The sequence below is a fragment of the Terrapene carolina genome, unplaced genomic scaffold (assembly GCF_002925995.2).
Source record: "Terrapene carolina triunguis isolate 2854851 unplaced genomic scaffold, T_m_triunguis-2.0 Scaffold67, whole genome shotgun sequence".
NCBI lineage: Eukaryota > Metazoa > Chordata > Testudines > Emydidae > Terrapene > Terrapene triunguis.
This window is the reverse complement of record NW_020664418.1, coordinates 33,874,914-33,892,053: the sequence shown is the minus strand read 5'-3', so window position 1 is coordinate 33,892,053 and position 17,140 is coordinate 33,874,914. Positions and strand designations below refer to the sequence as shown.

The following is a 17,140-nucleotide window of genomic DNA, read 5'->3' as shown; positions in this document are numbered from 1 at the left end:
AAAAATTTCAGCGTGCCCACAGCTCAGCACCCAAACAAAGGACCATGGGATACTCACCCAGAATGCTACGCACTTTGTGCACACCAAGCCCCCATCATGTATACACAATGTTGTGAATTGAAACAGGACACAGCTGTCCTGTGTGTAGGCTATTGCTGCAGCTGATGTCCTATGGCCTAGCTAATGTGCTTGCCCTCTATAGATAAGTCACCATTGTCTTCATAGACTTTCCCATATGCCTTATTTTCACAGCCTTTGTGCTATGGTCAATAATCATACTTTGCCCTTAATATATGCTTTGTAAGTTCTTTACACGTTTCAGATATGATTTGTACTAAGTATTAAGTATCCGGTCCCCTTCCCTTTATGTCAATGGGAAATTGTTAGTGATATCATCAGTGGAAGCAGGATGGGTGCCCAAGTCTCTTTATGAGTCATTCATTCTGTACTGTACACCTATGTTAGCGTTAGCTGTCTGCCGTGGATAGCTGTACATGCACTTGAAAAGGAAAGCAGCATGTTGCAATATAATCCTGGCATTTGCCCTGAAGAGAGAAATCAATTTGACCTTGATCCTAATACCCCAAACTTTTGGAATCAGCTCAATCTGATAGATAAGTGTCTCTCCTCCGCTCCCATGCACTACAATTGTTGTTGCCACTGAAATCAGAGATATGTAAATCATGCGTACAAATCGCTGTTTCCCTCAGCTGTAACTGAAGCTTTGTTATCCTGGTGATGTGGAGCTAGATGAGCTGTGTGTGAAACATCCTCTCCAACCCCACGTCCCCTGCAGCAAAGCAGGGCGGCATCTGTCACCCCTTGGGGCACCTGTTCTGGAAGGGGAATCAGAAAGAAACTCGGGGGTGCTACTATCCTGATTGCAGCCTCCCTTCCCAGGCACCTAACCCCTTTGGGTGCGGTGGAGTGAGTCGGGTTAGAGGTACCGCTTGGCAGGCGAGCCAGAGCTGGAGAATACTTTGGTTTTAACGACGGGAAGAGATGGCATCTCGCCGGAGCGTGGCCAGTTGGTAGGAAAAGGCTCTCCCGCCCCAGCAAAGGCATTTCCCCGATCTCTCACCACGTCCAGCTCTGGAAAAGTGACCGGCCACGAGTCCTCCCCGCTGTGCCTCACGCGGCAGGGTTCGCCTAGGCGCTGTCTCCGCAACCATCCAGCCCCATGTGGCTGGTACCTGGTGCTGACTCCTCCCGATGCGATTCCTGCCCCCCACCCCCATCCCAGCCCCTGCTCCCTCTAATCCCACCCCCGCTCGGGCACCGCTTCCCTCCCGCCGGGGCCAGGGAGGAGGGAGCGGCTGGGCCCGCCCCTGCCCAGCCGGGAGCCGAGCAACGGGCCAGGCGCAGCTCCGTGCGCTCCGAGTCCCTTGCGCTGAGCACTGGCCGGGCAGGGTCATGTTCTCCTTCTTCTACACCGCGCTCGCGGGGCTGCTGCTCCTGCCGCTGCTGCTGCACCTCGCCTGCCCCTACTTCTTCCGCGACCTGCGCTTCTTCCTCAAGATAGCCCGGGCGGCGCGGCTGGCGCGCAACTACGCGGCGCGGAGCCCGCCGCGCACCATCCTGGAGGTGTTCAGGCAGCGCGCGCGCCGGGCGCCGCGCAAGCCCCTGCTGCTGTTCAGGGAGGAGGCGCACACCTACGAGCAGGTGGACAAGCGGAGCAGCCAGGTGGCCCGGGCGCTGCGCGAGCACGCCGGGCTGCGGCAAGGGGCCTGCCTGGCCCTCTTGCTGGGCAACGAGCCTGCCTACATCTGGATCTGGCTGGGCTTGGCCAAGCTGGGCTGCGCCATGGCCTGCCTCAACTACAACATCCGGGCCAAGTCCTTGCTGCACTGCTTCCAGTGCAGCGGAGCCAAGGTCCTGCTGGCAGCCCCAGGTGAGACCCGCTCCAGCGGCCAGGCAGCTCGCGGGGGGGATAGGGAAAGTGGCCTGCCCCTGGCCGCCCATCCACGTGGGCCCACACCTGCTGGGCTTCTGCTGCTCATCGACATCTGCTCAGGGAGACAGCACCTGGCCTGCAGCCCTCTGAGGCGGGAATGTGGGACAGGCCCCAGGGGTGGGGATGGGGTAGCCCAGAATGTGGGACAGGCCCCAGGGGGTGGGGAGCGGGTTGAGGTGGAGGGTTGTTCCTTTACCAGGTACAATAACCTCTGCTACAACTTCATTGTCAAGACTTGGCCTCTCCTCTCCCTTTGGAACAAGGGAGATGCCTTGCCCAGTTTTTTTCTGGGGAGGGAGGCGGGATTCTTCCAATAGTTAGCAAGTGCAGAAGAGCAAGATGCAGTCTAAGGTCCTAGTCCTACCAATGCACATGATTAACTTTACACACTGTGAGTAGCTCTATCACAGGGGTGGGCAAACTTTTGGGCCTGAGGAGCACATCGGGTTTCTGAAATTGTGTGGAGGGCCAGTTAGGGGAGGCTGTGCCTCCCCAAACAGCCAGGTGTGGCCCGGCCCCTGCCCCCATCCGACCGACCGCCGCTTCTCGCCCCCTGACGCCCCCCCCGGGACTCCTGCCCCATCCACCCCACCCCCCGTTCCCTGTTCCCTGACGGCCCCCCCCCCGGGACCCCTGCCCCATCCACCCCTCCCTGTCCCCTGACCGCCCCCGGAACCCCTGCCCCGACTGCCCCCCGCCGTCCCATCCACCCCCCCTCTCCTTCCTGACTGCCCGCCAAGGACCCCTGCCCCCATTCAACCCCCCATTCCCCACCCCCATCCACACCCCCGCCCCCGATCACCACCCCGAATTCTCCTGCCCTCTATCCAACCCCCGCTGCTCCCTGCCCCCTTACCATGCTGCCTGGAGCACTGGTGGCTGGGGGTGCTACAGCCGCACTGCCCAGAGCACCAGGACAGGCAGCCATGCTGCCCAGCTGGAGCCAGCCACGCCACTGCACAGCACAGAGCACCGGGTCAGGCCGCGGCTCCACCGCCCAGAGCATTGCGCTGGCAGCGGAGCGAGCTGAGGCTGCGGGGGAGGGGAAACAGCAGGGGAGGGGCTGGGGGCGAGCCTCCCAGGCCAGGAGCTCAGGGGCCAGGCAGGAGGGTCCCATGGGCCGGTTGTGGCCCGCGGGCCATAGTTTGCCCACCTCTGCCCTATCAGCATCAAATTTGGGGCCTTAAATCTTAATCCTGAAATTGACTCTGTCTGGGTGGTCCCCTGCACCTGCACTGAGCCCCCACTGACTTAATGGGGCTCCAGGTGGGCAAAGGAGGGTCTGCCCAAATGAAATATGTGCCATAGTGCTGAAAGGTCTTGTCAAAGAGCCAGGCAGTCAAAGATGTAGTATTTAAACATCCAGGTGCTTTGTGGGATAAGCAGAGGATGCATCAAGTCAGGCGTAAGAATGTAACATACCTGCTGTAAGTAACTACATGGGGAACAAATATTTAATAATGGGCTCTTCGCTCTAGCAGAGAAAGGCATAACACACCACCCAAGGGCTGGAAGTTGAAGCTAGACAAATTCAGACTGGAAATAAGTTTTTGATGGTGAGAGTAATAAATCGTTGGAACAATTTACAAAGTGTCGTGGTGGATTCTCTGTAATTGACTATTTTAAAATCAAGATTGGATGTTTTTCTAAAAGATCTGCTCTAGGATTTATTTTCGGGAAGTTCTATGGCCTGTGTGAGACAGGAGGTCAGAGTAGATGATCACAATGGTCCCTTCTGCCCTTAGAATCTATGAATCGATGAATGTTCCCAAATCATTTGCAATATATTTTCATTTCCAATTTATATAGTAAGGGGAAATCTCCAGAAAAAGAGAGTTTACTTAAGCATCAGGTATGTATGCAGATAAAGTATCTGCATTAATATTTGCAGGGTCAAGGCCATTTCTATGCAGATGTTTAAATGCACCTAAATTTTATGAACTCAAAAACAAATCTTTCCAAGCCTAACACAGGAACTATACCTCAGTGAGAATGAATTCCATGCTACATTTGAACTTTCAAAATTAATCAATGTTTAAGTTATCACTATGGGAAAAAGCTAGTGTTTAGGACAGGAAAATGTACTTTTCCAAAAAGTATACAGCTCTGGGAAAAGACCAAACAAAGGAGGTTTCAGCCCAAAATGAGAATTTTTTTTTGAAGCCGAATGGTTGAACATAGTGGGTTATTAATGACATCATTACCCCAACCTTAGCTGTAGTAGTCACTACTGGCAGTTGTTAAAATAATATAAGAAGAGGACAAAAAGACAGATTTCCCCTCTGTTAAACATTTACTTTCTCGTCCCTGATTTGAGTTTCGACCTTTACTCTGCAGTTCTGTGCTACCCTTGGTCAAAGGTAAATCTCTTCTGATCACAACTGTCTCATGTGTGATCATTGTTATTTACTTGCATGGATATTTTGAATAGGTTTCTGCAAAGGAATATGCTGATTCAATTATAACTAGGAGTAGAGTGTATTGTATTTACATCTGTGTTTGTTGCCAGACCATGGCTCATTAGATCTACATGTGGAGGGGTCTTATATTAAACTCTCCATGGAGAAAGGGGGTTCAGGTGCCTCTGCAGAACATTCCCCTCCCTGCCACCCAACCCAATTCTCCATGCAGTCCAGGGTCTGTGTAGAAGGAGGGGGTGGAGTGAGGGTGGGCAGGAACAGGAGGGACAGGCCATCTGAATGCACATCATTCTCCCTTCCAGTCCTGCAGAAGATGTCCAAAAATGTTAATACAGCCTGAAGCCATATTAACCATTTTTAGTTCCCCTTCCTGAATCCCAGAGGCGGCTACGGAGGGTTGGGGGGGGGGAGTCCTTGGCAGTCAGGGCTGGCGCTTCCACTAGGCAACCCTAGGTGGTCGCCTAGGGTGGCAGGATTTGGGGGGCGGCATTTTGCCGTCCTCGGCGGAAATTCGGCGGCAGGGGGTCCTTCTGCTCCAGGACCCGCCGCCGAAGTGCCCCGAAGACGCGGAGCAGAAAAACCCCTGCCGCCGAATGCTCAGAGGAGGAGCGCTGCTGCCTAGGGCGGCGAAAACCCTGGCGCTGCTCCTGTTGGCAGTACAGCACCAATGGAGTTGTGCTGGCAGAGAGCCAGGGGTGTTGGTGGGAGCCAGAGTTGCAGCAGTCGTCTGGGGTCTCCACATGGATGGCCCTGCGACCTGCCAGTTTTGGGGGTAGCTTTTCTACTAGGGGGGCAAACTTTTACAGTCTGGGCCTTGGCTTGGTATATTTATAAATACCATTCCCAAGAACATCGACAGGCAACTACCCTAGAAATATTGGTTCCAATAATAGCAATTTTTCATCCCAGTTGCTAAATTCAAAGTGAATGGCAGAGCGGTTTGTTTTGGGATACAGCAGGTTGGGTTGCTGAATCCAACAGTAGGTTGCATATCAGGAACAGTTCCAACTCTTTTGATGGCATTTCTACGCAAGAAAAATGCACACAGCCAGGTTTTGCAACATTTCATGACTTGGGGAAGGGATTAATATAAATTAAATGAAAGGACTCTTGCAAATTACATGAACATCTAAAAAATGGCTTGTGCAAGAATTAGGTCCTTTGAGTGAAGAGAAAAGTCCCTGGGATATTGAATCAGTCTCCTACAGAGAATACTGACGCAGTACATAAACCAGCTACCTTCACAAGTAATCTCTCACTTTTGGTTTTAGTGATATAAAAGTGAAAGCACTACGTAAGTTAACTGTAGACATCAAATTGGACAGTATGTCAGGGTTTTGCTCAGACATTTAAAACATATATTTCATGCTATAAAACATCCTAGAAATGTGGGGCCAGATTCTCAGATGGTGTAAGCCCGATGCATCTCCATAGAAATCAACACAGCTTCTGCCCCGTGACCCCCCCTTCTGCCCCCTTGACACTCAGCACTGATTAGGGCAGCCTTCAAGACAGCCATTGAAGTCAATGGAGCTATGACAGTTTACACCCGCTGAGAATCTGGCTTGTGTCTCTCTACACATCAGCAGATTTGATAGCATGTGCCTGGGGCCAAATTTTCCTCCCCTTGCTCACATAAAACTCCCATTGACTTGACTTCAGTGGGAGCATTTATATAAGTAAGTCAATCCCAATTTGTCCCTGGGTGTGAATTTTCGCTGGTTTGATTTGTGTGCGAGTTTTACAGTTTGATTCCCGTAAATTATTCTTTCTACAACATGAGTCTGTGTTTCCTTCTCCCCCCTGGTTCAAGCTGTTTTGAGAATGGAATCCTGAAGCAGTAGCTGTTTGAGTGAAATTGGTAATGAGGGTCCATGTTAAATTATCTGAACTTGTTAGTTCAAAGGGAAATGGTCATACCCGTGATTTGAAAGGTCTTTTTGTTTGCTTTGCAGTGTGCTTGTCAGATTCCACCCAACATTATGAAAATGTAGACTCTCTTTTCTGTTTTCACATGTATAGCCATTTGCTGTTTAAAGGAGGACTTTGAGTTGCAAGAAACCAGCCAAGACACTGGTGACTATACCGGCCAAAGTAGATAATCTTATTTTTCTAATAGAGCAAGTAAACATCATGCTGTACATGAAGAGAGCCTGTGCATTGTCATTTCTACCACTGGACCCTTTTTATTGTAAATTTCAACTTTTTTTTTTCCATTTGCATTCGGGCTCACTGTGGATAAAATTCGCCTTTGTACGAAGGATGGGTGGGACATAGTGGTACATAGACCTGGTGTGGGAACTCTGCACAGGAGTGTATTTCCCTGGAAGGGGGAAATTCACCACCCTTCAGTGGCCATTTTCTCCATCCCCTATCTGGCACAAAACAGTCGCAAAGAGGCTGTAAGGCTCCCTGGGAAACACCCTCAGCATGAGTCCTATTCAGCAGCCACAGACTGGGTAGGCCAGCTATATATTCCTCCCCCATCCCAGGGATCTTGTCCCTGGTGGCTGCAAGCAGAAGGAAGTGTGTCTGGGGCATTCCTACTCCCTGGTTCTTGCAAGGCACATACCTCTCAAAGGTGAGCTAACCTGTACTGATGATTGAGTCAGCCTCAGGATCAGGGAGGCACAAAGTGTTTTTCCTCGGGCCTGGTCTACACCTAAAATTGAGACTGACCAAGTTACAGTGGTCAGGGCTGTGAAAAACTTGATGCTCTGTGTAACGTAGTTAGGTTGACCTAACCCTCACTGTAGTAGCAGCTCTTGGACAGGTGGATTATCTACATCAAGGGAAAAACCACTTCTGTTAGTGTAGAAAGCTTCTATACTACAGCCAGGGCTGCCCAGAGTGGGGGGCAAGTGGGGCAATTTGCCACAGGCCCCGGGCCCCACAGGGCCCCCCTGAGAATATAGTATTCTATAGTATTGCAACTTTTTTTTATGGAAGGGGCCCCCGAAATTGCTTTGCCCCAGGCCCCCTGAATCCTCTGGGTGGCCATGACTACAGCACCATAAAGCACAGCTGCGGCACTGTAGCTGTGTCACTGTAGCATAGCCTGGGCCGGTGCAACCACTAGGCGAACTAGGCGGCCGCCTAGGGTGCCTAAAAGCCCGCTCAGGCGAGGAGGTGGAGTGGAGCCTGAGGTGAGCTGGGGCGGGGGGCGCGGGGAGGGCCGCCTGCAGTAACGGAGGGGGAAGCGCACAGGGGAACCACTCCCCACCCCAGATCACCTCCACTCTGCCTCCTCCGCTGAGCACACAGCCCCCGCTCTAATTCTCCTCCGATCGGCGCCGCAAGCCTGGGAGGGGAGGAGAATTAGAGCAGTGCCGGTGTGCTCAGCGGAGGAGGCGGAGCGGAGGTGAGCTGGGGCGGGCTCCCTGGGCGGGGTTAGCTGCCGCGGTGGGCGGGGTTAGCTGCCACGGTGGGGGGGCTTCTCTGGTGGGGAGCGTGGTTAGCTGCTGCGGTGGGCAGGGTTAGCTGCCGCAGGGGGGGGGGGGGGGGGGGGGGGGGTGGTTAGGGGCTGGGGGGGGCGGGGTTAGCTGCTGCGGGGACGTGGCGCAAGATGGAAGTTTTGCCTAGGGTGCGAAACTTGGCTTGCACCAGCCCTGAGCATAGCCATGGCCTCAGTCCTTTCATTAGACACTGAACCGACATAGGCATGAATCATTCCTGAGTGCAGTTAAATACAAAATTTCCCAAGGCAAAACTTGGGACACAAATTCGGCCATGCAAAATGTTCTTAGAATTATTTTCTATTTTCTTTGTGCCGTAAGAATTGAAAGCAGCTGTTGAAGAAATATTGCCAGCCCTGAAAAAAGAAAACGTAAGAGTCTTCTACCTAAGCAGGACATCCGATACAGAAGGGGTTGACAGTTTCATTGACAAAATGGAAGTGGTTTCAGATGAGCCTACTCCACATTCTTGGAGATCAAATGTCACTTCTAAAACTCCTGCCATGTATATTTATACCTCTGGGACTACAGGTAATGTAAATGGGGTTATCCGACAAATATCACATCGACGGTGGGGAAGAAATGATTAGAGTGAGATTTTAATTTTCCTTTTTTTCTGCTGAGTAATTCTTACAAGTCATCTTCAAAATCCCATTTCTGTCTGAAAATATTTTACCTGCTATTGTTACAAGTAAACCCAAGATTTCTGGAAATGAAAAAGATTAGAGAAAAATATATTTTTCTTTGCTTTTTCTTTTCTTTGGGCATTTGAAAGCACTTTGTGTACTGTCATTTTCCCTTATTTGTGTGGATCATCTCTAACACATCGATGGGGGGAGAAGAACTTTTGAAAAAAAATAGGCAGATATGACTGTCCAATCTCAAAAATTGGCAGGGGGACTCAGAGATAGATATAGTCCTAGATGCTATTTTTAACTACTTTTTGTTTTCATTGACTAGATTTCAAGGTGATGGTGCCCATTAACTATTGCAAGCATTTTTGGAAGTAAACATCTTCCAAGTTGTACGTGAATCAAATTGTATCTTAAATGAATCAAACTATACTATATTTTACTATAGTTGACTCTATACTTTCTTTCACATACAGTGCCACTCCCCCACCAGCGTGACCTACTCTGGCATTCCTATATATTTTGCATCCTGGTACTATCATGTCCCATTGATTATCATTGTCCCCCCAAGTTTCTGTGATACCTATTATATCAGTATCTTCATTCAATAGCAGGCCTTCAGGTTAAGCCATCTTAGTATTTGGACTTCTAGCAGTTGTACACAAGCAATTATAAAACTTGTCAATATTTAGTTGTATATTTACACGTGATGTAAATGAACAGGACTCTTTTTCATTTGACTATTTCTCTTTAGTTTCTATCTGTACTTTATCAACTTTTAGCCTCTGATCTTTATGAGGATATAGAGTATCCCCTTTAATAACTCCTCCGCTAAGGGAAGTCCCTGTCTGAACTGCCCCTTGGTCATTAGGTGTTCCAGTCATATGAAAGAGCACACCTTTTCTATTGTCTTAACACAGGTCTTCCAAAGGCTGCAGTGATTACCCATGAACGCATGCTGTTAGCTTGTGGTTTGTTCAGTACAAGTGGCGTGACCTCTGAGGACATTGTGTATAATGCCCTGCCACTGTATCACAGTGCTGCCCTCCTGATTGGAGTTCATGGATGCATCATGCAAGGTACAGTGCACCTTACAGTGTAAATGAGTTACTGTGCATATGGGAAGAAACAGCAAAATTCATACCCGGAGCCAGCTCTTCTGCCCTACATGGCAGTGTCACAGTTTCAGGGTTAACTGCACTTTTGACTACACTCCTGGTCTCCCTTGAAGGTGCCCACTTCAGGCTTCCTAGTCCTCACCTCTCTTGGATGGAGACCTGCATCATCCTCCCTCCAGACTGGAGGTTTACACTTGCAGTCCCTCTGCACTTCATTGACATTTCCCCTGAATGACCAGGATCCAGCCTCTGTGGTTAACCTTTCTCCAGGGGCTACAAGCCTGAATACCAGTTACCGACCAGCCCTCACAAAGCAAAATACATTTATTCTAAGGGCAAAAGCATTACAGAGAAAGCATAAAAAATAATAGAAGTTCCTATCCACAGGCCAAAAGCTTGTCTTATGAGGCCTTTGTAAGCCAAAGTCTTTCCAACCCTTCCGCAAGGGTTGGGGCCCTTGCTGGACAGAAGGTCTTGTCTGTTTGCTGTGTCAAAAAGAAAGCCCTTCAGACTCAGCCTTTTTATACCAAAAGCCCTTTCTTTGTCTGCTGGTCTCTGGAACTCTCAGTTTGAAACAGTATAGGCAAATCTCCCTAGGGGTAGTACCTCTCTGCAGGTGTTTACAGCCTGAGTGAGTTGCTATAATCAGCGTGCACACACACACACACACACACACTTTTTAGTTCCTGGAAGAGCACTGGTAACCCTCCCCCATGGAGTTCCATACAATCTCTGGCCCACAGTGAGACAGAAACCACTGATCAACTTAATACAATGTGATCCCCCCCCAAAGATACTGCATGCACCTGCAATGTCTGTCACAGGCAGCTCCTCCTGTGCAGCACAACCACAGGGGTTACATGGTGCAGAATGCCACAAAGTTCATCCACTATGAATACTCCCATACATTTTGATGGACGGAATTAAAGGATAAAGCTAGTTCCGGGCCATGGATTGTATCTGAATTTATTTTAGGAAAGGGTCACACACTTTTAAGATGAAGTTATATAATCTATCATCCTGCAAGTTTCCTGCACTCATCACTGAAACTACAAAGGAAATTGTACCATTTTCTCACAATCTATTTGTTATAGCCCAGTTCTATTATTTCCCCCTTTTTCTTCTTTGCGTAGGTGCAACCTTAGCTCTACGCGCCAAATTTTCAGCCAGCCAGTTTTGGGTTGACTGCAGGAAATACAACGTAACAGTCATCCAGTATATTGGGGAGGTGCTTCGGTATTTATGCAACGTGCCAAAGGTAATTTCTTCTATGCGCCAGAGTTTTTTGCAAACTGATTATAAATATTGTCTGGATTACCTGTGTAATACTTCTAATATTTTAATGGACTATAATGAGCCTCAGATTCTCCACAGATTAACCTAGGGGCCAGATTCTCTGTTCCACCATGTTCATTTTGCACTGCCTAATGGTACATCAGCACTGGGGGGTGGGGGAGAGAACCCCATGGAAGCGAATCTAAGGCTATGTCTACACTAGCACTTTTGTTGATATCATGTATGTCGCTCCGGGATATGAAAAAAACACCACTCTGAGTGACATAAGTTACACCGACAGAAGCGCCGGCATGGACAGTGCTGTCGGAGGAAGACGCTCTCCTGCTGACATAGCTACCGCCGCTCATTGGAGTTGGATTAATTATGTCGATGAGAGCGTTGACATGGAGCGACTACATGAGCAATTTTACAGCGGCACAGCTGCATTGGTACAGCTGTGCCACTGTAAGCTTGCTAGTGTAGACATGGCCTTAGAGTCCAGGCTAGCTGACTTGGGCTTGTGCTATAGGGCTAAAAATAGCAGTGTAGACATTCGGGATCGCTGGAGCCCAGGCTCTGAAACCCGGCGAGGGGGGTGGATCTCAAAGCCGGAGCTCCAGCCCAAGTGGGAATGTCTACACTGCTGTTTTTAGCCCTGTCGCGTGAGCTCTGTGAGCTCGAATCGTTTGACCCAGGCTCTGAGACTCGCTGCCCTGGTGGGTTTTTTTGCAGTGTAAACATACCGAGTGTGCAGAGATTGCAACTGGGGAATTCCTCCAGCATTAAGATGGCTTATTCCTGTGCAATAAGCCTCCCCTCAGCATAAGAGGAAGAAGGGAGGAGCATTTGGAAGGGGAAGAAAGAGAACTGGGCATGCCGGAGCAAAGCCGTAGTTTCTTTGTTAAAAGCTGTTGCCTAGTTTCAGAATCAAGTCCTAGTTAATGAATCTGTGTTCTTGGAGGTCTTAGCCAAAGAATTCCCATTAACGGTAATGCAATATGTTTATTTTATTTTAATATTGAGAAGAGAAGAAACCCAAGTCAATATCTGCTTATATGGACTGACTCATTTTCCCATTGCCTACTTTACTACTCACACTTTACAATGTATTCTCCCATTAGTGCAAAGGACACATGAATCTGTTTTGAAATTAGCCAGTATGTAACATGCTCTCCATATTGTAAAGACTCAATTTATAAAAACAAAAAGTATTAAAGTGAAAAGGTTGGCCTTGGTTTAATATTTTACCCATCCACATTTTCAATATTTAACATTTTTTTTTAATAATGACTATTTTGGTGTAATATATTATTTTACATCTTTTTCGATAGCTCTTTCCACCTGAGGAACTAAAAGCACTTTGCACAGAATTTTATAGATACAGAATCAAGACAAGATCCTTGGCCCAGGGAGTTTACAGTCTAATTTAGATTAACATGAAATGTCTTTGACCTGGTCCACACTAACCCCCCACTTCGAACTAAGGTACGCAAATTCAGCTACGTTAATAACGTAGCTGAATTCGAAGTACCTTAGTTCGAACTTACCGCGGGTCCAGACGCTGCAGGCAGGCTCCCCCGTCGATGCCGCGTACTCCTCTCGCCGAGCTGGAGTACCGGCGTTGACGGCAAGCACTTCCGGGATCGATCCGGGATCGATTTATCACGTCTAGACAAGACGTGATAAATCGATCCCAGAAGATCGATTGCTTACATCCGGACCAGGAAGTAAGTATAGACGTACCCTTTCAAACTAAGTACCACTGACTTAAAGTGGGCATTTCTTTTGCACAATTTTGACAAAGAGGACTACAATATGAACACCTCATAACTAGGCTCTCAGCTTCGTATGCCATAACAATGAACGGAGGAAGTGCACACCTGCTATAATCTAGCTAGCTGCAGACCAAACACGAAAGGTCCCATGGGGAAATCAAGGAGCTGGTCATTTAACATTTGGACTTGGCTAGAATCAGTTTTTAGCTGGCAAGAAACGCTAGACCAGGATAGTCATGTGACCATCACAGGTGAAAGTGTTAGTGAAAAGTTCCCCAAATAACCAGACTGAGGGAGGGCTTCACTCATCTGGCATAGTAGCACAATCTTTGAGATACTCATAGTCAAGCACGGGATGTGCTACCTAAGTAACCCATCAGCATTTTCTGTCGTATTCTATGGGGTCACCAGTACCTGTGTAGTGGTTAGAGCAGCCACAGAATAGAAGCAGTGTAAAGATGGAGAAACTTCCCCCCATTCTCTGTCTGCATGCAAAATCAGGCCTGAGGTTTCTTGCTGTTTGTTTAAGGTGCCACCTGACTCCTTGTTGTTTTTGCTGTTTGTTTGGATTTTTGTGTGTGTAGGGTATCAACTATGTAGCACTTTGTGGACTAGGTAGGACAAGTACATGGCTATAAATAGGGAATAACTTCATTGAAATCAATCGACTTACTCTGGGTTTAGGGTGTAAGTGGGATCGCTGGTCCCGAATACTATTTCTTCATTACAGTTTCTGGGCCACTCTGGGCAGTGAAATAAAGTGGTAGTGTAAGTGGGTGTAGTGGTCCCTCACCCTCAAGTGAGGAGGGAGGCCATTCTGCCTCACTGTATTAGGCAATAACCCTCAGGTTCGGGCCTCACTGCTGGGGCCGAGCCACATGCAATCTGTAATCCTGTAGCCACTTAGCAGAGGTAAACCAGCAGGGACAGTCTGGTGCTGTCGGCCCCTCGGGCAGGGCGAAGCAGTGAGCAGTCTTTAGCCCACCGCCTCTTGACTGGGGCGGAAAGCACTTAAGAGTGCAGACTCTGGCCCTTTTGGGCGGGACAGAGCAGGGAGCAGGCTTTAGTCTCAACTTGTAGGCTAAGGCAGCCAGCAAATACACAATCTAGGCTCTGACACTTTGGGGCGGAGCAGAGCAGGGCTGAGCACCCAGATAGTCTAGGGGTGAGCACCAACACAGTCTATGGGCTCAGATAGGGGTGAGCACTAACCGAGTCTAGCATCCTAGCCTGGCGGACAGTAGACTTACACAGGCCTTCTGGCCCAAGATGGGGAGTCTGACACCCCAGGATCGGGGTGGCAGGGGATAAGAGGATGTGGGCCCGTCCCTCTCCACCGCAGTGGAACCCATGCAGCTGGAGCAACAGATACAAGCTGAGCTAGAGAAAAAGTACACTCTGAATCTATTTCTGCAGGCAGTAAACTTACCAGCATGTGCATACTGGTGAATACTAAGGTCAAGCATCTAACAGCCATTCATAAATAGTCATGACCATTCTGCCAGGATTTGTTAACACAAGAAATACTTAAAACCACTGCAAGTCTCCTCCTCCCCAAGAACTCCTGATTGTGATAGCATTGATTCTGACAGTTCTCTATATTAGTTAACAAGTGGCTAACTCTTCCCCACGCCGTGCCTTAATATATTTTATGTACAAGTTACTACTCTGGATGCAATATGGGGTTTGCTATTAAGATAAATAGGTTAGTTTATAGTATCAGGGGGTAGCCATGTTAGTCTGTATCTACAAAAACAACAAGGAGTCTGGTGGCACCTTAAAGACTAACAGATTTATTTGGGCATAAGCTTTCGTTGGTAAATACCTCACTTCTTCAGATGCATAGAGTGAAAGTTACAGATGCAGGCATTATATACTGACACATGGAGAGAAAGGAGTTACTTCGCAAGTGGAGAACCAGTGTTGACAGGGCCAATTCAATCAGGGTGGATGTAGTCCACTCCCAATAATAGATGAGGAGGTGTCAATTCCAGGAGAGGAAAAGCTGCTTCTGTAATGAGCCAGCCACTCCCAGTCCCTATTCAAGCCCAGATTAATGGGGTTAAATTTGCAAATGAATTTTAGTTCTGCTGTTTCTCTTTGAAGTCTGTTTCTGAAGTTTTTTTGTTCAATAATAGTGACTTTTAAATCTGTAATAGAATGACCAGGGAGATTGAAGTGTTCACATACTGGCTTTTGTATGTTACCGTTCCTGATGTCCGATTTGTGTCCATTTATTCTTTTGCAGAGGGACTGTCCGGTTTGGCCAAAGTACATGGCAGAGGGGCATTGCTGGCACATGATGGCATATATAACATTAGTAGATGTGCAGGTGAATTAGCCCTTGATGGTGTGGCTGATGTGGTTGGGTCCTCTGATGGTGTCGCCAGAGTAGATATGGGGACAGAGTAGGCAATGAGGTTTGCTACAGGGATTGGTTCCTGGGTTGGTGTTTCTGTGGTGTGGTGTGTAGTTGCTGTGAGTATTTGCTTCAGGTTGGGGGGTTGTCTGTAAGCGAGGACTGGCCTGCCTCCCAAGGTCTGTGAGAGTGAGGGATCATTTTCCAGGATAGGTTGTAGATCGTGGATAATGCGCTGGAGTGGTTTTAGCTGGGGGCTGTATGTGATGGCCAGTGGTGTTCTGTTATTGTCCTTTTTGGGCCTGTCCTGTAGTAGGTGATTTCTGGGTACCCGTCTTGCTCTGTCAATCTGTTTCCTCACTTCCCCAGGTGGGTATTGTAGTTTTAAGAATGCTTGATAAAGATCTTAATGGAGATATCCTATCTCCTAGAACTGGAAGGGACCTTGAAAGGCCATCGAGTCCAGCCCCCTGCCTTCACTAGCAGGACCAAGTACTGATTTTGCCCCAGACCTCTAGGTGGCTCCCTCAAGGATTGAACTCACATTTCAAAATGGAAACACGTGTTTGGTCTCAAAGCCCTACAAGTCCCCAGTCAAGCAGTATAAGAAAAAACCTCCCAGGACACATGAACATATTGTGCAGCCTCTATAGCACGCAAGTTACTGTCGACCCAGAAAGACTTTGGAATAACTGAACTCTACCATACAGGATTAGGGCACAAGTGTGCAGAACTTCAGCAGACAGTCTGGGTTGTTTTATATGCTACTTGGCAGGGCTGGCTTTATGAACTGCAGGGCCCAATTCGAATACCTGACGGCGGTCCGGGGCTTCGACGGCACTTCGGCGGCGGGGGGTCCGCTCTGGGTCTTCCGCGGCACTGAGGGACCCCCCGCTGCCCAAGTGCCGCCGAACACCTGGAGCAGACCACCGCCGGGTGAGTAAAAAAAATTAAAAAGGCGCCTAAGGCGCGGGGCCCTCTTAGGCGCAGGCGTGGGATCTTCTTAGGCGTGGGGCCCTCTTAGGCGCGGGGCCAGATTCTGGGGAATCGAGGGAATCGGCCTAAAGCCGGCCCTGCTACTTGGCTCTGCTCAGACATTTTAATGGCAAATTTCTCAGTAAATCAAAGAGGAAAGCCAATCAGAACTACTGGACCCATTGTGTAGAAAAGCAAAAATAACCCAGAAGCTACATAACTAAAGTCCAGAACAGTATCATGTGCTGGAATAATCAAAAAAATAAAAGCAAACTATAATTAGAGCATTTGCATATTCAAAACTTGCAGCCTCATTACCAGGGCAGTTTCTTGTCCTTTTTTGTTGTGAACATCTAACAATGTAAATGGATCCAAACTGCTGTCTCATGGGACCAGATTCCTCCCTGGAGTAACTCCCTTGTCTTTAGTGGGCTTGCCCCAGAGAGAGATTTGGCTCATTGTCTCTGTAACTAGACAGACAGACAGCAGCACAGAGAGAAGCATGAACTTTGAACCCTGATTACGAACATTTAAATGACAAGAAATTGCTCAACCATTTCACCGCTGGCAGTTGGGTGAGAAACATTCAGCTAATGCAGCATTTCCCAAACTTCTGAAAGTTGAAGATTCAGGAAAATAAAACTAATTGTGGTCACCTTCAACCTTTCCATGCCAGGGCAGCCTGGGGAAACTGGCACTGCCACTGTTCTACATCCTTCCCTTCCCCGTCTGGCTAGTCCTGCACACACTATTCTTTGAGATGCGCTGAGCTAATGTATCCATCCAGTGCAGCTGGACATTCCTGTGTCTTGCTGATGTCCCATTGGAGTCAGGGTGCTTGAGAAAATGCAAACAGCCTAATATTCTATCAAGCAGAATTTCATTTGTTCAGATAACTGAGTTGCCACCTGCTGCCTGGGAAAAAATAGGATTGAACTGTAGGTATAGCAGGGTAGCTGTCTCCTTAAATGAAATTGAGTCCAGCTCTCCTGTTCCACTCCAGGGGCACCCTAGTTTGATGTAATGAGGAGGATGGGGCTGCCCCTTGGAGTTATAAATTAGAGACAGCCCAAAGGCTAGAGAGAGTCCAGAACCCAGCCCTGAGAGAGGAAGAGTTTGGAAGCCATGGGGGAGAGAGAGGGACAGAGCGCGCTCAGAGGAAGAGCTGAGCTGGGTT

At 48.5% G+C, this 17,140-nt stretch overlaps 1 protein-coding gene across 1 annotated transcript in view; it reads left to right on the top strand.

Annotated features, from left to right (window-relative positions):
* Window positions 1-1,287: 1,287 nt before the first annotated feature.
* SLC27A2 (solute carrier family 27 member 2) overlaps window positions 1,288-17,140 on the top strand; it is a 30,846-nt gene continuing 14,993 nt past the window's right edge. The window contains exons 1-4 of the mRNA XM_026648310.2: window positions 1,288-1,891; window positions 8,151-8,360; window positions 9,382-9,540; window positions 10,713-10,837. Coding sequence (XP_026504095.1) covers window positions 1,414-1,891; window positions 8,151-8,360; window positions 9,382-9,540; window positions 10,713-10,837 — 972 coding nt within the window. The 5' untranslated portion in view covers window positions 1,288-1,413. The remainder of the gene's footprint in view (window positions 1,892-8,150; window positions 8,361-9,381; window positions 9,541-10,712; window positions 10,838-17,140) is intronic.